This window comes from Liolophura sinensis, chromosome 4 (genome assembly GCF_032854445.1).
Source record: "Liolophura sinensis isolate JHLJ2023 chromosome 4, CUHK_Ljap_v2, whole genome shotgun sequence".
NCBI lineage: Eukaryota > Metazoa > Mollusca > Polyplacophora > Chitonida > Chitonidae > Liolophura > Liolophura sinensis.
The window spans coordinates 2380075-2402086 of NC_088298.1; the positions used below are offsets into that span (position 1 = coordinate 2380075).

The window sequence follows — 22012 nt, forward strand, 5'->3', positions numbered from 1 at the left end:
AAAATGCACTGTGGATTGCAGGACTGAATGTTTGTAAAATACACTGTACATTGCAGGGTTGAATGTTTGTAAAAATACACTGTAGATTGGAGGGCTGAATGATTGTAAAAATACACTGTACATTGCAGGGCTGAATGAATGAAAAAATACACTGTAGATTGGAGGGCTGAATGATTGTAAAAATACACTGTACATTGCAGGGCTGAATGATTGAAAACATACACTGTACATTGCAGGGCTGAATGAATGAAAAAATGCACTTTAGATTGCAGGGCTGAATGTTTGTAAAATACACTGTACATTGCAGGGTTGAATGTTTGTAAAAATACACTGTAGATTGCAGGGTTGAATGATTGTAAAAATACACTGTAGATTGGAGGGCTGAATGATTGAAAAAATACACTGTAGAGTGCAGGGCTGAATTTTTGGAAAATCATGGAATTTAGATGTGCATATGTACCATAAACAGAAGTATATCAATGGGAATTGACCTACAAATGATTCAGGATATCTCTGAATTCAGAAATGACAAAAGTATATCAATGGGAATTGGCCTACAAATGATTCAAAATAACTCTGAATTCAGAAATGACAAAAGTATATCAATGGGAATTGACCTACAAATGATTCAGGATAACTCTGAATTCAGAAATGACAGAAGTTATCAATGGGAATTGACCTACAAATGATTCAGGATAACTCTGAATTCAGAAATGACAGAAGTTATCATGGGAATTGACCTACAAATGATTCAGGATATCTCTGAATTCAGAAATGACAAAAGTATATCAATGGGAATTGACCTACAAATGATTCAGGATAACTCTGAATTCAGAAATGACAGAAGTTATCAATGGGAATTGACCTACAAATGATTCAGAATAACTCTGAATTCAGAAATGACAGAAGTTATCAATGGGAATTGACCTACAAATGATTCAGAATAACTCTGAATTCAGAAATGACAAAAGTTATCAATGGGAATTGACCTACAAATGATTCAGGATATCTCTGAATTCAGAAATGACAGAAGTTATCAATGGGAATTGACCTACAAATGATTCAGAATAACTCTGAATTCAGAAATGACAGAAGTTATCAATGGGAATTGACCTACAAATGATTCAGAATAACTCTGAATTCAGAAATGACAGAAGTTATCAATGGGAATTGACCTACAAATGATTCAAAATAACTCTGAATTCAGAAATGACAAAAGTTATCAATGGGAATTGACCTACAAATGATTCAGGATATCTCTGAATTCAGAAATGACAAAAGTATATCAATGGGAATTGACCTACAAATGATTCAAAATAACTCTGAATTCAGAAATGACAAAAGTTATCAATGGGAATTGACCTACAAATGATTCAGGATAACTCTGAATTCAGAAATGACAGAAGTTATCAATGGGAATTGACCTACAAATGATTCAGGATAACTCTGAATTCAGAAATGACAGAAGTTATCAATGGGAATTGACCTACAAATGATTCAGGATATCTCTGAATTCAGAAATGACAGAAGTTATCAATGGGAATTGACCTACAAATGATTCAGGATATCTCTGAATTCAGAAATGACAAAAGTATATCAATGGGAATTGACCTACAAATGATTCAAAATAACTCTGAATTCAGAAATGACAGAAGTTATCAATGGGAATTGACCTACAAATGATTCAGGATAACTCTGAATTCAGAAATGACAAAAGTTATCAATGGGAATTGACCTACAAATGATTCAGAATAACTCTGAATTCAGAAATGACAAAAGTATATCAATGGGAATTGACCTACAAATGATTCAGAATAACTCTGAATTCAGAAATGACAAAAGTATATCAATGGGAATTGACCTACAAATGATTCAGGATAACTCTGAATTCAGAAATGACAGAAGTTATCAATGGGAATTGACCTACAAATGATTCAGGATAACTCTGAATTCAGAAATGACAAAAGTATATCAATGGGAATTGACCTACAAATGATTCAGGATAACTCTGAATTCAGAAATGACAGAAGTTATCAATGGGAATTGACCTACAAATGATTCAAAATAACTCTGAATTCAGAAATGACAAAAGTTATCAATGGGAATTGACCTACAAATGATTCAGGATAACTCTGAATTCAGAAATGACAGAAGTTATCAATGGGAATTGACCTACAAATGATTCAGGATAACTCTGAATTCAGAAATGACAGAAGTTATCAATGGGAATTGACCTACAAATGATTCAGGATATCTCTGAATTCAGAAATGACAAAAGTATATCAATGGGAATTGACCTACAAATGATTCAGGATAACTCTGAATTCAGAAATGACAGAAGTTATCAATGGGAATTGACCTACAAATGATTCAGGATATCTCTGAATTCAGAAATGACAGAAGTTATCAATGGGAATTGACCTACAAATGATTCAGAATAACTCTGAATTCAGAAATGACAGAAGTTATCAATGGGAATTGACCTACAAATGATTCAGAATAACTCTGAATTCAGAAATGACAGAAGTTATCAATGGGAATTGACCTACAAATGATTCAAAATAACTCTGAATTCAGAAATGACAAAAGTTATCAATGGGAATTGACCTACAAATGATTCAGGATATCTCTGAATTCAGAAATGACAAAAGTATATCAATGGGAATTGACCTACAAATGATTCAGAATAACTCTGAATTCAGAAATGACAGAAGTTATCAATGGGAATTGACCTACAAATGATTCAGAATAACTCTGAGTTCAGAAATGACAGAAGTTGCCAGTGGAATATTTAGTATATACAAACGTAAATACATAAGAATTAATATGATATGTAACAGACCTGCACCCACTTGGTCAGGGGACACCTTTAAATGATCCCATACTTCAGGGACATCCCACAGTGGAGGGACTAATTTGGTTCTGTCTGTCTGTCTGTCTGTCTGTCTGTCACACTAAGAGGAGTTTGGGAACAAGAGCCAGTTTGTTCTCGTTCTTTAAGTGGTTTGCCTTGCGACCATGAACGTTACTATGAATTTAGGTGTGCAGGAAAATATATCTGTGTTTGGTTTCTTTCAGTGTTTTTGCACATCTCAGTTTTTTGTTTATCTTGCCCGTTATATAAATGTATTTTGAATGCTGTCATGTTAAATGTGTAGTATTTTTGTGCTGTTTACCTAGGTGTTTTGTTGCTGATGTTGTTGTTGTTGTTTTGGATGTTGTTGTTGCTGTTATTCCACTCCCTCTACTGCATCCCCCCCAATGTTTGCACGCGTCACGTGTGTTCTGTAGTTTTCTCCTTACTCCTCCCCACAGAGGTGATTGGCTACGAGACTTTTTCCATGGAGAGCGCCTCCAATGGCATCATTCAGCACCCTAAATTTACTGTCCGTTTAGTCAACGGGGGTAGGATCGTCCCCGGGAAAGTTGGCAATGCAGCCGACCTCAACGGGAACAGGCAGTACATCGATCTTGGCGAACATGGATCCCGCTGCATGGGCAACCTGGAGCGTTGTAAGCACGGACTGACCGTTTCGCTTTACCTCAAAGCCCGGGACCTTCAGAATGATGTTTACTTCTTGTCCAGTCCTTCGTACTCCCTCTACTACAAAGATGGCCGCCTGCACAGCACCTTTAACACTCAGACCCAGTCTTGGACAACGTCAACAACAAAGCTGCGCAAAGATACCTGGCAGTTAATAGAAATGTCCTGGCATAAGGATAAAGGAATCGTGCTTAGGCTGAATGGGGAGGAAGTGGGCAAGTCGAATCGTCCAACCAGAGTGCAGAATGACCAGCCAGGTGACAGTCCCGTTTACGTGGGGAAGTCGATAGCTGACAGTCGTAAGGAGAAGTACGCGAATGTGCTGGTAGACGAAGTCGAATATCATTACTCCTCCATCGATAATCTTGATGCAAGGGGGATAACCAACAGAGGTGGGTAACATGTCTGATAAAATTAAATCAAGGGCGAATGTGCAGTGGCGTTGATAGCCCTAAAAAATTATCACATCTGGCATTCAAGCTCTTCCCTGAGTGAATTACCCGTGTTTTTAAAGAAAGAATGAAATGTATCTCATTGACCAACCAAATAACAAACACACAGCGGCTTACCAAGCTGCTGGTCGCAACAAAAAATATATGTCCTAACTGTTAAAAGTTTGCATAAAAAAATTGTAGTGCCAACAACGATGTTCTGAAAATTCCTGAACATTGTTTGTCATTTTCTGTAAAATATTACAAATATACATTCAATTTATCGTGACCCATTTCCAGGTGTTTTTTTGGTTAGTGACGTTTACATGTCCAAACCTCACCAAGCAAAAAAATCCACCAGGGTTGTGTTTACTGGTGAATCAAAGGTTGAGCCCAGTCTTGAAATAAAGGCATTCTATTATAATATAGAGGCTTCTATTAAAATTTCAGGTTTGGCTCTTAAAAGTTGTAGTGTTTATCTTTTTATTTGTATATCCCAAGTAGCCAAATTGCCACCAAAAAGATCATTGGCTCCAGTGTTAAGATAAACAATGAAGACAAATTCCATGAGTGACACGAAGAGGAGGTCTAATTTTCTTTGTTGTACATCAGTTTTGCTATGAAAGTTTATATTGGCCCCTGCCATCACTGTTTTCTTTTCTTTTTTTTTTAAAAGGCTGATTGTTGCTGAATTCAGTGTTATTAAAGCTGGTCAGATTTTATAATGGGTGTGCTGTCATTGTTTCCAGATCCTGTTCGTCATGAAATCTTCCACACGGGTGCTATCCGCGGAAACAGGTTGGAGCATCCGAACAGAAGAGTCATCGTCTACGGCGGCCCAGACATCGTCTCTGGCAAAGTAGGACAGGCTGTTCACCTGAATGGCCGTTCCCAGTACATCGACCTCGGTGATGACGTCGCTTGTCAGGGGTCTTTAAGGCGATGCCCTCGAGGTTTCACGCTGCGGTTTGACGTTAAGCCGCAGAGACTAGCGGAGAACCAGTACTTCATTGGAAGCCACCCAGTGGATGTGTATTACAAGGATGGCAGGCTCTACACCACTGTACGCACTGAAGAGAGGACATACACCACGTCAGCACAAGGGTTCGACCAGGGGAAATGGCAGCGTGTCGAGGTGTCGTTTTCACCACAGACAGGTCTTCAGCTGTATCTGAATGGCCAACTCGCCAGCTACACGACCAGGTACACCAGGACACCTGTCAGCTATGACGTGTCACGCAAAACCTACCTGGGTCGCGCCACCACGGACATGCTGAGAGAACGCTATGCTGACGCCATCTACGAAGACGTGGAACTCTGGGAAGCCAGGAGGGATTTCCTGTCTGACTACCCAGGCTACAGAGGTATGTATTCATACAGTGGGAATGTCAGCCATAAAAACATTCAATTTCATTTTTAATATCAGGATGTGGTTAGGTAAGTTATGTAAGACTTCGGCCTGTTCATATTCATATCTGACTTCCATTGCTTGTCTCTATGTCTGTAGCCTGCTTTTAAAGATATAGGTATTATTTTAGTACTTACTGTAGCCTGCTTTTAAAGATATAGGTGTTATTTTAGTACTTACTGTAGTCTGCTTGTAAAGATATAGGTATTATTTTAGTACTTACTGTAGTCTGCGTGTGAAGATATAGGTATTATTTTAGTACTTACTGTAGCCTGCTTTTAAAGATATTCGGTTTATTTTAGTACTTAGTATTATATATATAGTCATAGTATTGTTTCTAGTAATTAGTTGATTGTTTAGTTTGGTAGATGGAGTTCCGTAGCTTTGAGATGTACATGTAACAAAACGTTTTTTTTTGTTTGTTTGTTTTTTTTCAAGGCACCAGATTGTGTGAGTAGATAATGAATTAGTTTTACTTCCTGTTTGACTTCGTATTTGGTGTCACGTACATTTAAATTCTTTATAGCCAAAATTTCACAAAGCAATATGCACGTTGCAATTGTCTATGACGTTTCTTAAAAGAAAATGCTGATTTTCTCAGGATAGAGAATATTAGTGGGTATCTTTTGAACTAAGAATATTTATACTAACGTGGTTAATATTTTAGTATTATGTTTGAAAAGGTGTCCAGAAGAGAAGGGTATCATAGACATGAAGATGGGTTTTTTCTCTTCATCGAAACTTTACTTTGTCAAATCAACCACAGTCATTTCTGTGGATACAAAAAAACAGGACTGCGTCACATAGTGAATAATAATGAATTTTTATGAGTGAACAGTTCGTGAATTGATCAGAGACTTTGTATGAAATGAGACACGATGGCTGGTTATTTTGCATGTAGCTGCTTATTTTATGTATAAACCAGAGCACGTGCTGTTACATGGAACAAAGTAAGACAAAGTCTCATGGTGTCAAGAAAAAAAAAAAACACATTTACTCAGCCAACCATTAATAAGTTGTTTTAATAAGGCCATCCTTGAGAAATTCTTTGTTAGGTGTAATTCGACCCCTTTGAGACAAAAAAGGGTTAGTAGGCAAGGAATTCTTTGTTTTTTTTCTTATTCTGCGCAATTGAAAAGGTTGGGATTTGAAACAGATTACCATTTCTTACAAAGAAATTGCATCGAAATCCCATTAAAAATTTTGGAATACATCTCCTTGTTTGGACGATCGGTTTAATACTGGTTACGCTGTACGAAGATATTTTTAATGGTAGCCTAACGGTAATATACGAACGTCCTTTCTAGGCTTCCATACCTGAAATCTTCAAATGGGGCTGTGTAACATATGAATACATGCAATGTTTATTTCGCACAGTTACTACAACTCCCAGGCCCAGGCTCACCACCTTTCCTGGGCAGTCTGGAACAGCCCCACCCCAGGAACCTGATGACATCTTTACCAAAGAGATGAAGAAAGTCGTCCATTTCAACGGCCAATCTTACATCGGCTACGACTTCAACCGCATTGACCGCAGATTCTTCCGAACCGTCAACAATGAAGAGTTAGAGTTCTTGTTGGCCACCTACAATCGGGATGGCTTGATCTGGTTTACTGATAATCCGAAGCGCACCATGCATATAAGCATGAGGGTGAGTTTGTCAGAAAGACGTAGGATTGACTGGATCCAGCACCCCGTGTTTAAGCAGAAATTCTCCACACCATTTAAATGGTGACCTAAATTCACTGGCGACGGCAGTTATGATGCCAATGTTTTTTTTTTTTTTTGGACAACAATTTTACTTGTAATATTAATCTGCTAGTTGTAATGGAAATCAACAAACAATTGTTGCCTAGTAAAATTTTAGTGGCCGTGTACTTTTGTATGCGATATGATTTTATTATTTTTCATCCGGTTTCATTGTGGATTTATTTGTCAACGTAACAGCACACTACAATTACATAAAGCAACGCCAAAAAAACAATGATGACCTAAAATCACAATTTGTCGGCAATTACTAGGGCTGATGCAAAACAAGTCACATGGAAGTAGAAAACTGGTTTACTTGAGACGTGGGTTCTGTACCAGTACCGCTCTCAGACAGAGAATTTTCATGATTCCCTTGGTTTCATCACTCTTGGCACCATTCTGGGAATTAAAGCAAATCGTTTTCATGTAGTGTTACATAAAGTTTGAAGTAGACATCTTGGCTTTCACCAGTAAGACATATGCCACATGTGACAAATTTGGCCGAAACAACTTGCCAGCTGCCGGTGGTTTTACCCTGGATGCTTCGGTTTTTTTTCCTACACATAACACTAACTGCTGTTGTCACAAGTGAAAGGAATCATCAGTGTATGTGTGACAGTAATTAACAAAAAGCAGTCATTTATAATGGTGGAATATGGTTTAATGCTGTGTTTAATTGTTGTTTTACCCACAGAATAAATCTTTTATCCCCCGTTTGAGGAAGGTGTGAAAATAACCACTCGGCATTTTTTCATGTTGAAAACATATTTGCATGAACAGAAATCCGAAAGAAAGATCGGAATAACAGCAAAATCATAAAAAACCATCAAGGTCGGACAAAGTAAAAAGTTGGATTTTTATTTTTGGGGACTTTTTAGCGTTGGCTCGCATTTAAGACTCAAAATAAAATAATTTCGCCTAAAACAAAGAAAAACAAGTGGAATTTGCCAGTAATGTACAGGGCATTAATAAAGGAACACAGAGATGGTTTCAAAACTTGAAGTTATTCAAAAATGTAAGTTGAAAATTGCAGGCATTGATAAGTGGACTGTAAATGTAATGCATGCATGCAAGTGTGTCCAAAAGACAGGAACAAAACAAAACAAAAAAAAAATAGAAATGAAAGAAAAAGATATAGATTGACAACAGACATGTGACTTGAACTTTTATAAATTGCTGAACCTAATTGTTTATTATCTCCCTTTGCTAGGATGGTCGCCTGGTGTTCCACCTGGAGTACGGTGCAGGTGGCTTGGTGAGAACGGTGACCTTACCGGAGCGACTACGACTCAACGACGGTCGCTACCACAGCGTTCAAATCAAACGAGAAGGTAGAGAGGTACTGTAAGGCTTCCAGAGGGTCAAGCCACATCATGAAAAATCTGTTCTTGTATTCCAATAAAAATTGGATTTATGATCAATATGAAGGTGTTAATAATTGATATACTAAGTACATGTAGGTACACTGTGACTGTTCTGTTCTACTGCTCCAGATTCCAGTTTGGAAATTTTCAGATGTTCTACTGATAGTTTACTCTGCTCATTCTCAACTACTAGACTTGACAGCCATTGTATGAGTGAAAATTCTTGTCTATGGCGAAGCGAAATATTCTTGAGTACCACGTAAAACACCAATCAAATAAATAAATAGAATACGGATGTAAACACTATTCAAATAATACAACAAATGTTTTATGTGCACGTAGGTCCAGGAATGTAACTATTAAACAGACTTGAAATGTGGTGTTGTTGTTGTTTCAGTTGACTTTCCTTGTGGATGGCCAACAAGTCCGTCAGATGACCTTGCCACGTGACCTTGAATTCCTCTCCCCTGGGGACGTGCAGATTGGTGGATCTCCTGACCCTGTGGATGTGACGGGTGGCATTGTGCGCGAGGGTTTCACCGGTATCCTTGGTGACGTATGTGGAGTTTTTTTTATCATGCTTCCAGAAATAATGCATGGATTGCATGAATTTTATGTAGTCTAGTTTAAAAGAAAAAGAAGACAGTACATTTTTGTACACAGTATACTTTCACAGTAAAATATGAAATCTGGCCATTAACTCCTCCATTTGGGCTGTTCCAAAATAATAACAAAATTTTAATCGGGTTTGCCCTGATCAATATTTTTTATCTCTCCTAATAATCTTGGTAGCCATCAAGCAAGATAGTCAAACATTTCGAGACATCGGGAAGTCTTTTAAAGGGGAAATAACTCTGGGTTTCAGCCCCTCAAAGATGTCTACATATATATCACTTGGCTGGGTGTTGTAAATAACTTTCTCAGTCTTGGTCATGAGGAAAAAGTCCCCAGAAAACTGAAGTAGGCATCAATAAATAGACTAAACAGGCCGGGAATTATGCATAAACATACTTTCATTTATTTTTTTAGATTTTTGTGAAAAAAATGTTCAAGGGTTTGAATTCTAAGATGTACTTTATGGACCATACCATCAGAGTTTAGGACCTATGACATCTCAGGATGTTTATCAAGCTCTAACCACAATGCTGAATGTTGGACTTTACCCATGTGTAAAAGATTTCTGAAATAATGTTCCCAAAAATTCCTTCCTTCTCATGAACGTCAGGAAAAAAAAGCTGATGTGACATCAGAGTTCCTAGATACAGCTAGTATGGTACATAAAGCCCACCATAGAGGTGATGTGACATCAGAGTTCCTAGATACAGCTAGTATGGTACATAAAGCCCTCCATAGTATTCAAATATTTGAATGACTTTCAACACATGTTTGAAAACAATTGGTAAAAGCATTTTTACACATACTTTTCAGTTATCTGTATGATGAACCTGAGTATTTTTTTCTCATTATAAAGTAGACTGATCTCTGCATGGCGAGAATCTCTGAGTTTTATCTTTCTTTTGTTCAGTTTGCCTACAAAAAGCGAGCCAGGGGAGTGAAGATAGATGTGGAATTGTTTGCCATTGTGGGCTCTGGGGACGGCAGGGTTGTCGATGTCAATGGGAACATCCCAAGACCTGACCCTATTCCCTTACCGACCCGAACGCCTCCCCCTCCCCGCCGGACAACTCCTCCACCCCCCAGGCAAACAGCGATCACGTTTAAGCTTGCGGGCTCTTACCTGCGCCTACCATCCTTTGTTGTTCGTTCTGGGTCATCAATCTCGTTTGAGTTCCGCACAATTGATCCTCAAGGCCTGGTGCTCTTTAACGGTGGGGATTCCTCTGATGGACGATTCATGGCCGTCGAGCTGCATGATGGGAAGCTTTACTTCGTCTTTGACTTCGGCGGCATAACCACCCGACACGAATTCTCAAGCAAAACCGTCAACGATGGCGATTTCCACAACGTCCGCATCAACATCCGTGAGCGCTACATCGAGTTGAGTCTTGATGGATCCCAGAAGACCATCAACCTTCCTATCCGTAGCGTGGGCCAGGGGTTCACGCTGGCCGGCCCACTCTTCGTTGGCTACGTCGACAGAAGCGAACGTATTCCATGGTACGTCTGGTCACAAAGAGGCTACAGGGGATGCCTGAGGAACTTGCGGGTCAGCAATGACATCATTGACCTGCATCAGCTGGTGCGTAACCAGTTCCCGCTGAGCGTGGACATGAGGTGTGGGATCCCGCAGCAGCAGTGTGTTCGGGCACTCCCCTGTTGGAGCGGGACTTGTCATGAGAGGTGGGATGGGTATTTCTGCGATTGTTCCGCCACAGCGTACAGGGACAGGAACTGTGATAAAGGTAGGTCTGGATCTTCCAAGCCTATTCTTATATTTATTTATTTGATTTGATTTTGTGTTTTGCCCCGTACTGAAGAATATTTCGCTTATACAACACTATGGTGGGAGGAAACCAGGCAGAAGAGGGAGATATTTCGTTGCAAGAACATAGAATTTCCTCTTTAAATATTAATTGATTTATCTTTTATACTACTAGGTATTTTAAAATAGCTAAGAAAATTCTGGTCTAAAGTGAAATTCAGTTCCATGTACAAGCCAAAAAAAAAAAAAAAGAAAAAAAGCAAGCATGCTGCCAAATGAGCACATTATTGTTGTGACTAACAGTTTTCAGCTGAACTTCTGAACGTGACATACGTGTACACGTACAGTTTACATACCCACCGTATACCCGCCATCTCTGGCTGTCATTGAATAATGAATAAATGTTCAGTGATATATGAATACCATGGATATCTTCATACCCACATAAATGGTTGTTTTACGGGCAGAATAAATCTTTTCTCAATGTTGTTGGGGGGTGGGGGGGGGGGTATTAAAATAGAACTTGAAAGTTCTAAATTCTAACTTGTGGAAAATGTGGACTACCCCAAGCAATTTTACCTGTTAATGAACTATTTAGATGATGAGAAAGCCTGGAAAAAACAGGGAAATCCTAAAACCATCAAGATTAGACAATATAAAAAGGTCAATTTTCATTTTCATTTTTGGATTTTTTAGTGTTGGCTCGCTCGTAAAACACAAAACAAAATTGGCGCCATCTAAGTGAGGGAATAAAAAACTCTTTAAATTTTTCTCTGAAACTTAAAGGAGAAGAAAACATAAAAATGATGCCAAAATCGGATGAAAGAACCAGAAATCTTATTTTCAAATATGGACTTCAGTATTTTTTTGATTTTCTCTTTAAGGAGAAAAAGGTTATTTGAAAATATTTTTTGTATGGTGGGAATTTGAGACCACAGTTTGGTATGTATCATCTTTGCTTAATAATGTTATTATGTGATGCTTGTGTAAGAAATTTATTTGAATGCAAATTTCTTGTTTGATATCCAAACACACGTCTTTAGTCAGAATCCAGGCTGTTAGCTGAAAAGACCAAATTCTAGAGCAGATATATATCTCAAACAAGTGCTACATCCTTATAAATGTGTACAGGTACATGTGTACCAAGAGGTGGTCCCAAATACCCACCATACAGGAATTATTTTTAAGTGCCCTTTTCACCTTAAAGAAATATATGTATTGTAAACCATATATACAACTAACTTTGACACTCTTTCAACTTTTTGTAATGTAATGTAATTTTTATGTTTTGTCCACCTTTAAGTATGGTTCTGTAATTCTTCAACCTTATCGCATGTTTGCAAGGTGTTCATTCAAGCATGTTCTGAAGGTATTATTCTGTGTTGATAAAATTATACATTTTGTGAAGCCCTGACTCTGGCCAATACAATCAATGTAGTTTTGTCTCCAAAATCAGTTAAAAATGTGCATAAATTGCACTTAAAGTTGTACAAAAATTTTGTCATGTACAAAAATTTTGAGGAATTAGGAAAACATGGAGATGTATGGCAGAAATTATCATCAGCCCACCTTTTTTTTTTTCCCTTAACAGTTGCTCCAGTGGCAACCTTGGATGGGCACACATCGATCACGGTGCGCTTCTCCAAGACGCAGAGCACCCACACTGACGACATGTCGCTGCAGTTCCGCACACCGCTCGCAGACGCGCTGCTGTTTGAGACCAAAGCACGAGGGAATAACAAACACATCAAGGTGTACCTTGAAGGAGGAAGGATTAAGTTTGAGACGAATATTGGTGGCGAGAAGAAGGTGAGAGCAAGTGCTGAGCATGGTGATCGTTTGAACTAATGCTGTAAATATGAAAGTTATTCCATGCCTTGAAGTGTTCGTCTGTTGTGACTGTCAAGCACTGGATGATTTAAGTTGCTTGTTTGAAATCAGCTTCCACTAATTGGCTTCATTTTCCTCCAATAATCAACCTGACTGCCACGAAAAAAAAATCTTCAGTTCGGCATTTAATACCAATAAAATAAATCAATAAATAAATAAAAAAAAATGACCATCTAAATGCAGAAAGTCAAACAATCACAGTGTTTGTTTCAGCAGAAATAAAGGAAAGGGACATACAAATTTAATGATTGAAATTTTAAGTTATTAGTAAGTCTAAGATCACTTTGTGGTCCTTGGGCCAGGCCCTTAATTGTTAAAGACCCCTTGCGTTCCACCAGTATGGCTTTCACAGTGAGCTTGCTTGGATCTGCTATAGATTTAGCCACTTTATGAAATCTGGGTGTCTCAGTTGCCAGTTTTTCTCTTATTTTCGGCATTTCTATCTTCCATGTTAGTTACATCAGAAAAGGATGTCATAAACACACTACCTCCGTCTAAACCTACGTGTACATGTATACTGCTGAATAGGTGGAAATCTGTGCATGATGTGAGGAAAAGCTTCTCAGCTACTTGCCAAAGGCCTGTGGTTCACACCCGAGCGCCTTGATTTCCTCCACACATTGACACAAACTGTTGCAGAAATGAAATATTCTTGGATGTGACATCTCAGTCAGATAATGAATCAGTCAATCAGTCATTTATTGATTTAAGTGATTTTGGAATGTGTTGTATATGGTATGTTATTGCTGTAGGTGGTTAGGTTTGGCTCTGGACTGAATGACAATGACTGGCATACCCTTCATATCCGTCGTCGTGCCGACTACATAGAACTCTGGGTTGACAACGACGAGCATAAGGCCGGTAAGAAGAAATTGATTGCTTATAAACTGTTCATGTTACTTTTTGGTACGTTCTGAAAGTTGTTTTTTATATTTTAGGATATTCTCTTTTTGTTTAAAGGCCTGATAAGGAAAAGGATTTGCCAAATTATTTTATAATTATTTTTTTTATTTGATTTATCACTGCTGTGGTTACTCTGTGTTGTCATTGGTGGAGAAAGACACCAATTAGAAGCCTTGTCAACCAATCACAGCTCAGTAAGTACATAGTTGTACAAAACAGGGATATTTTTGCTGTCGTACAGTCATTGGGGATAAAATGTCTTCCTCAAATATACCATTGAAGTCAGGGCTGTACTTCTCACATTCATCAGTAACTTGCCCAAGGTCTGTGGTTTAAACCGGGCACTGACTGCTGTTGTATTAGTGAAAAAAGTAAGTTCATTGATCATGACTTGTCTTACCACCAGTGTAGAGTACAAGTCTGTAGCATACGTCACACATGGAAAAGTTCACCAGTAACATGCCAAAGATTGAGGGTTTAATCTAGGTAGGCCTGCTTGTGTTTCCATTCATGGCAGTAAACCACAGCCACTTTAGTTGGTTTCACTCATCACAAGGTGACTGCTTTTACATCGGAAAGTGAGTAGTGGTACAGTGAAATAAACAAAGCTCAATCTCTCAGTCAATCACTCAGTCAGTTTTTGTGTTTATGTTTGAACAGAAAAGATACCAGGCGAGGGTTTCTACCTGATACTAGACAGCATCCTGATGGGAACACATGGAAATGTCACTGGATCCAAACACAAATACGCTTACATTGGACATCTTCGGAATTTTTACGTCAACGGTCAGGATGTGTTCTCAGATCTGAAGCATTCGTCAATTTCTGTACCTCAGCCAACCATCAACGACCTCCCACCGATTATTTTCTACCCTGTGACCTTCAGGACACGAGAGGCCTACGCGACCTTGCCTAGGCTGTCTGCACGCGAAACCATGAACCTGAGTTTCATGTTTAAGACAACTGCGAGCAGTGGGCTGATCCTGTACAACGCCGGATTGGGCAAGAAGTTCATGGGGGTGGAGCTTAACTACGGGCAACTGAATTACGTCCTTAGTGATGGCGTGACGACATATCTAGCCAGAGTCGGGGAACCTTATTCGCTCAACGACAATAAGTGGCACTACGTGTTGATACAGCGTCTTGAGACCGGGGAACACATCGTCTCTGTGGACGGTAAAGCTGGCAAGGTCAGCACGCCAGCGGAACCATGGGAGTTCACGGAGAGATTCTTCATCGGAGGACTGCCAGATCGTAAATTCGAAGACGAAAAGGTGAAGCTGTCATTCTCATCTCGCAAGGGTTTCCAAGGATGCATTGCCTCGCTAAACCTGAACGGATATGTCCCTGATTTCTACAAAGAGGCAGTGTTTGACAAGTCGCTGGTGTCAAAAGGCTGCCTGGGTAAGACTGTACAATAATTAGCACATTCAATTTCCCTTAAATAACGGGAAAAACATCAGTTATCATCTCTGAATTATGAGTGAAAACATCTATAAAGAAATAATCCCTGAGTGACTGATTCATGGCCATCAGAATTTTATTTCCGTCCCCTTTGATCTGAAGGATCTATGGCTGATTTTCACAAACGGTTCAATGCTGGAGATAGAAGTATTAACATTTTACTTGTGGAAAGGGAGTTAACTCAAGATGAGTGTTTGAATAGGTGTATGTACATGTTCTGTTAAATTTTGCCATTTGCATGTGGAAAAACTATTTTTTTAAATAAATACATGTAGGAGCAAATTTAACTGTTTTACCCTGGCAAAAATTTTCCTTAAACTTCATATCCATATTTATTGGAGAACTTCTAACGCAAAGATGGAAGGTCAAATCCAAGTCTGGCAACTAAAGAAAGTATTTCTGCTATATCTTGATTCGAACTCCACACATACATGTGACAGAATGTGATAATACATGTAAAAGCACACACAAGAGCAAGTGACACAGTTTTTCAGAAAGTTTTTTACCAAATAAATATTACCTGATGAAAATGAAAGTAGTAAATCCCGGGCACTCTGGCTTCATCCACCCTTAAACCTCACCATCATTCCTTTTTGTTTTTTAAAATACAATATCTAAAAGGTCACGGCCACAGTAAAAGTGGAAATTTTTAAAGATAGTAATTTACACTATTCAAATGTTGAATAAATAAATAAAGAAATGAATAAATCAATGAATGTTTGTTTACAGACCCTGGTATTATGTGCAGCCCAACATCGTGCAGTAACTACGGAATCTGCGTACAGGAGTTTGCTGGATACTGGTGCAACTGTAACATGACTTCATATGTGGGCACAGGCTGTACAGAGTGTAAGTAATGAACTTGACTTCAAATATTGGGACAGGCAGCACAGGGTGTAAGTAATAAATCTGACTTCATGTGTGGGCACAGGCAGTACAGGGTGCAAGTAATAAACCTGACTTCATATGTGGGCACAGGCAGTACAGGGCGTAAGTAATAAACCTGACTTCAAACATTGGTACAGGCAGCACAAGGTGTAAGTGCTGGGGACTGTAAGTAATAAACCTGATTTGATACGTGGGCACAAGGAGTACAGGGTGTAAGTAATGGTTAGGTTGAGGAGGGCAGGGGTAATACATCCCCCAAACCCCCCAAAAATAACAATGGGCATGGAATTTTGCTGTTGTTCTGGTTAATATGAGAGGTAGGCATTTTAAAGAAATTAACATTTCGAGAAAAATCAAAAAAGAAATTCCATCAACACCACTTGTAATTCTGCTCGTAAATGAAAAAATTAAATTGGTGTGGCCTATTGAAACTGGATAAGGGTTGGTGCTCTAGTTTCATCAACCCATAAAAAGGTCTTGATAATGGTGGTAAGCACCAGTCAAAGAAGGCCACACTTTTTAAAGTCCGATCTTCTACACAAGTCCTATCTTCTACACAAGTCCTATCTTCTACACAAGTCCTATCTTCTACACAAGTCCTATCTTCTACACAAGTCCTATCTTCTACACAAGTCCTATCTTCTACACAAGTCCTATCTTGTGGTTGGTATTCTGTATATTAAGCAGTTCTGAAATTTACTAAACCTAAGTCTTGCTGGCTTCCTCTCTGACCTTACATGGGAAGGTCTGGCAGCAGCCTGTGGATCGCCATGGGTTTCCCCTGGGTTTTGCCAGGTTTCCTCTCACCATAATGCTGGCCGTCGTTACTAAACCTAAGTCTTGCTGGCTTCCTCTCTGACCTTACATGGGAAGGTCTGGCAGCAGCCTGTGGATGGCCATGGGTTTCCCCTGGGTTTTGCCAGGTTTCCTGTCACCATAATGCTGGCCGTCGTCGTATAAGTGAAATATTCTTGAGTACGGCGTAAAACACCAATGGAATAAACAAATGAATAACTAATCCTGAGTGTTGACAAAAGTAACTGTTCTTTTTATTTGGGTTCACCAGCCCCCTAGAAAGGGAAGCAAATCGTGTAACTCACGGAAGAACAGTGCCCTCTAACCATTTAAATGACAATGTCAGCTTTTATTATTCACGATTACAGGTGTTGATATTGAAATCAGTTGTATTGTTATTTAAGTAGGCAGAGGTCACTGCTGTTTTGTGTCTAATAAGTTACAAGATTAAACTCCATTTGTAGAGGGCTGGAGCACCCCATTCTAGGCCTTGACCCTCAATGCTTAACATCGCTGTATTAAATCTGAAACAATTGATCAATTTTGTACATTTCAGTTGGCGTTGGTTACCGTCTGAATTCCCAGAACAAAGATGGCGTAATTGTGTATAACTTCCCAGCCGGCCGACATCCCGACACCAACTCGGACGAACTGGCATTCGGTTTTAGAACGTACAGTGAAAACGGGCTCTTGGCACGGGTTGATAGCTCCATTGTTGATGATTTCATTGAAGTTCGACTCGTAAGTCTGATATCTGTCTTTTGTTAAATGTGCCCTGTAAGATTATAGTGTTCTTTTCATTCTTGTTTGTTTGTTTGTCATCGACCAAAGTGGATGTCCTAGGCCATTAATCACAAGGCCAATTCCCAAAACGATATTTAACACAACTACCAATCAATGTAATACAAAGTACAAAATCAGGATGGAGTCATGCAAAGAGAAGCGGTCAACAATTATCAATGATGGTGGAAAGATGGAAGGAAAGTTCCAGGCGAATGAGTGAAATCTGTATCCAAATCGTACTAGCAAGTTGTCGATAATCAGTATATGTGCATTGTACCTCTGTTGTGCTTCGATTGCTATGGTTTATATATCCAACGTGGCGTTCCAATTTTACACAATGAATATACGACCACTTACCCCGGGTTAAGTGGAATTCAACGCTATTATGAAGTGCCACAATGCCAGAGATTCTTGATGCTCTGTCCATATTTACTTACAAGAGAATGGGATACCGACAGAAGTCCAAAGGGGTATACCGACAGAAGTCCGAAGGGGGACATATTAGTAACACTGGATGTTCTATTACAACATCAACAGCACGATGTCACAGTAGGAAGACCAAATAGGAACAAATAGTCATTGTTGTCTTCTGTTGTGTTTTCACAGGTAAACGGTCATGTTGTTGTCACATACAACACAGGGGACAAAGAACACAGGCTGGTGGAGGATAGACAGAAGTTCAACGATGAAGAGTATCACGTTGTGAGGTTCTACAGAAACAGGAATAATGCCACGTTGTTTGTTGATGATTACCCAGGGCTGGTTTCTGATAATACAGGTATAACTATGGAAAATTCTGTTAAGGTTATTTGCAAAATAGGTCATACGGCAATTCATTTTGACAACTCCATTAAAAGCTAGAAACATTTGTGATCTGACATTTTGAATTATTTTTTTGATTGGTGTTTTACGCGGTACCAGAGAGTTAAACATTTTGAAAATTCTATGAAAATTCATAGAACAGGAGATGGGCCATTTAGATAGATCATGGGAACAAAGAAGGTCAACCATTTTGAAAGTTCCAGAAAAATTTTGAAAAAAAAAAGGAAAGTGATCAACAGTAGTAATTTAGTTCTAGAAAAAAACTTTTAATTCATGATTATGCAAAATGTTTTAAACACAAGATTTTGGTATTTCAGACATGATCATTTCATGAAGATTTCAGTATCAAAGGTGAAAATACATATGTAAAAAGAGATGTCACAGGAAGCAGACACAGGAATGTCACTTCCCAGACACCTGATGCCACTCATTGCACATAATGTTTCATTTGTTTTGTTCGTTAATGCTATTTGACTTGTATCAAGCTGAAATTGTCATAAAAGGTGTCTAGTGTCCGTTAATAATGTGTGTGAACTATCAGTCTTGCCTGTAAAACATTTTAATTACCGTGTTTCACCTAAAATTTGCTATTTAGAAAAACACATTCAGAAGCACAAAAAAGGCCTTAAAATGACATTTTTGATGCCAACGGTTTCAGTTTTCTGATAAGGAACTAATCAGACTTCACAGAAAACCCTTGAGTGGTGCTATACAGTGGGTAAATCAGTTAGAATCAAGCAAGATGTGTCACATGTGAAATGATAAACTTTAGGTGAAATGCAGTTAATGTGCGTTTATCAGAGTCATTTTTTCTTGCTCACTTGATATATGTATATGACACTTCTACACCTGATATATGTAGAGGACACTTCTGCACCTGATATATGTGTATGACACTTCTACACCTGATATATGTGTAGGACACTTTTACACCTGATATATGTATTGGACACTTCTGCACCTAGTATATGTATATGACACTTCTACACCTGATATATGTATATGACACTTCTACACCTGATATATGTAGAGGACACGTCTACACCTGATATATGTATAGGACACTTTTACACCTGATATATGTATAGGACACTTCTGCACCTGATATATGTATAGGACACTTCTACACCTGATATATGTATAGGACACTTCTGCACCTGATATATGTATAGGACACTTCTACACCTGATATATGTATAGGACACTTCTGCACCTGATATATGTATAGGACACTTCTGCACCTGATATATGTATAGGACACTTCTACACCTGATATATGTATAGGACACTTCTGCACCTGATCTATGTGTAGGACACTTTTGCACCTGATCTATGTATAGGACACTTCTACGTCTACTAATCAAACGTCAGCAGATGTGCTTGTTTTGAGACATTTCACATTGTTAGTAGCGAACTCCTGTCTGTTGGGGCAATTTTTTCTCACCTGCTGTTTCACATTTGCTCATTACAGGTGAAGCGTATGTCTTTAACAGACAGGCGCAGATTTTCCTGGGCGCGTCACGAGACGATAATGGCATCATCTCTAACAAGTTTGACGGCATCATTGCAGGTAAGGTATAGTCAACTGAAGGAACCAATCAGATGCACTGTGGTTTTATCCATGTTTTCTGTTCAGACAGTGGAATACAGGATGATATTTTTGGATGTTCTGGAAACTTATCAGTACACCTGCGTATATTAGTCCTCATTTGTAAGTCTGTAGGCAAACAGTTTTACAAAGCATTTTAATGAAGGTAGACACTGCTTTGAATGAAACCATGATACCTGGTTTCATCATGACTAGTGGTAGATTAAACCAACCCATTTAAAACAGAAACAGCTGTGTAGATATAGAAAATAAATGTGTGAACCAATAGAGTTTAGAATAAAGAGAATTTACGAGTAAAGAATTATTATTAACTTTTTAAAAAATATAGAAACACTTTGTGAGACTGATTGGAAGAAGTTGCTTTGTTCTTCTCAGAGGCTTTTTGTTTATGAACATTAACAATTCTTTTTTTTTTTTGTTTTTTTTGTGAATATCTTTCTCTGCTTTATTCACCAGGACACATGTGCTGTGGGTTCAAACCCGGCCTTTGACAGGAAATTTTTAGATTCACCTTAATTTTTAATTTTTTAATTTTTAGAATCAATAGACGGCATTTGTGAAGCTGATTGGACAGCTAACGTTGGTTAATAAAAGATAACTTCCAATTTATGTGCTTATCTGTATGTCACAGGTGAGAAAGTTCGTCAGTAACTTGCCAAGGGTCTGTGGTTTACTCCATGCTCTCCAGTTTCCTCCACCCATGTAACTTTCCGCCACCTTAGGAGTGGAAAATTGTAATAAACTAAATGATTGTATTTTCCTGTCAGGATTTCACTTTAACGGAGTTCGTGCCCTGGACCTAGCTCGTTTCGGGGGCACGCAGGTACGCACGTTCAAGAACGTGGTGTTTGTGCCTCCCCCGCTTCTACTGGATAGGTGAGACTTTACTTGACTTAATCAGTTTTAATTTATTTGAAACTAGATAATAATATGTGTAATTAATAGACATCAACAGGCTTGAGGTGGAGCAAATATTCTCTGTATTGAAAACACTTTAGTCTGCCTAATTAGGCCACATGAGGTTACACATTGATTTTCCTATACTCTTTATGTAGTAAAATTTGTCAAGTTTATCCTCGAAAACATATAAGTCCTAACTTTCGTTTAGTACAATGCCATACCACTACATGCACCTTGCACTTTTCTCTACAACATATCAAAAAATCAACCTAGCATGACCACCATTATTTTCATCTGTGATTGATGGAAAGTGAAGCTATAGCATTCTGTTGCCTTGGTAAACTACAGTGGGATAGGAAGTAACACTGGCAAAAAACAATTCAGTTCTATCCAAAACAGACAAAATTCTGATATATTTTAACAAGGTGCAAAACTAGCAGTGCAAAAAATTTACAGTGCATCAACAACATAAAATATCTGCATGGCGGTATTACCCAAACAGCGCTCCTTTACTCTTCAGGTCGGAGGCCAATCTTGGAGCCAATTGCCTGAAGAAGGGAAAAGTAGTCCTGTAGCATCATGTGATCTTTCAGAAATGTTTTGGAACTATTTTTATTACATTTATGATAACATGAGCATTTGGAAAAAGTTTCACAAAGTAGTTATCTAGAGTAGACAGATGATGGAGAAAATTTAGGGGCTGTGCATATGTGAAATTGGCAAGTTCCTGAAGAAAAAGATATGTCAGTTGTGATTCCGGAACAATGCGAGACATATGATCGGTACATTAATGTCAACAAAAATTGCCTTACATTTTTGACAAGTCATCGTGTTTTTACCTTTATCAAGAAAAGAGACTCCTCACCAATGCAGTTTCTCTGAGTTCAAGTCCAGCCCATGCTGACTTCTTCTATGGCTGTATGTGGGAAGGTCTGGCAGCAACCTGCGGATAGTGATGGGTTTTTCCCCATGCTGTGCCTGGTTTCCTCCCACCATTTCGCTGGCCGTCGTCGTATAAGTGACATATTCTTGAGTACGGCATGGAGCACCAATGAAAAAATTAATAAATTTATCAAGG

The 22012-nt window shown here is 38.6% G+C and overlaps 1 protein-coding gene across 1 annotated transcript in view; it reads left to right on the forward strand.

Annotated features, from left to right (window-relative positions):
• The window catches only part of LOC135464870 (uncharacterized), a 48007-nt gene that overhangs the window by 16655 nt on the left and 9340 nt on the right, over positions 1-22012 (forward strand). The window contains exons 7-20 of the mRNA XM_064742439.1: positions 3316-3936; positions 4725-5339; positions 6761-7035; positions 8344-8472; positions 8895-9053; positions 10023-10860; positions 12472-12689; positions 13523-13631; positions 14334-15077; positions 15867-15986; positions 17377-17561; positions 18210-18381; positions 19897-19995; positions 20802-20910. Coding sequence (XP_064598509.1) covers positions 3316-3936; positions 4725-5339; positions 6761-7035; positions 8344-8472; positions 8895-9053; positions 10023-10860; positions 12472-12689; positions 13523-13631; positions 14334-15077; positions 15867-15986; positions 17377-17561; positions 18210-18381; positions 19897-19995; positions 20802-20910 — 4393 coding nt within the window. The remainder of the gene's footprint in view (positions 1-3315; positions 3937-4724; positions 5340-6760; positions 7036-8343; positions 8473-8894; positions 9054-10022; positions 10861-12471; positions 12690-13522; positions 13632-14333; positions 15078-15866; positions 15987-17376; positions 17562-18209; positions 18382-19896; positions 19996-20801; positions 20911-22012) is intronic.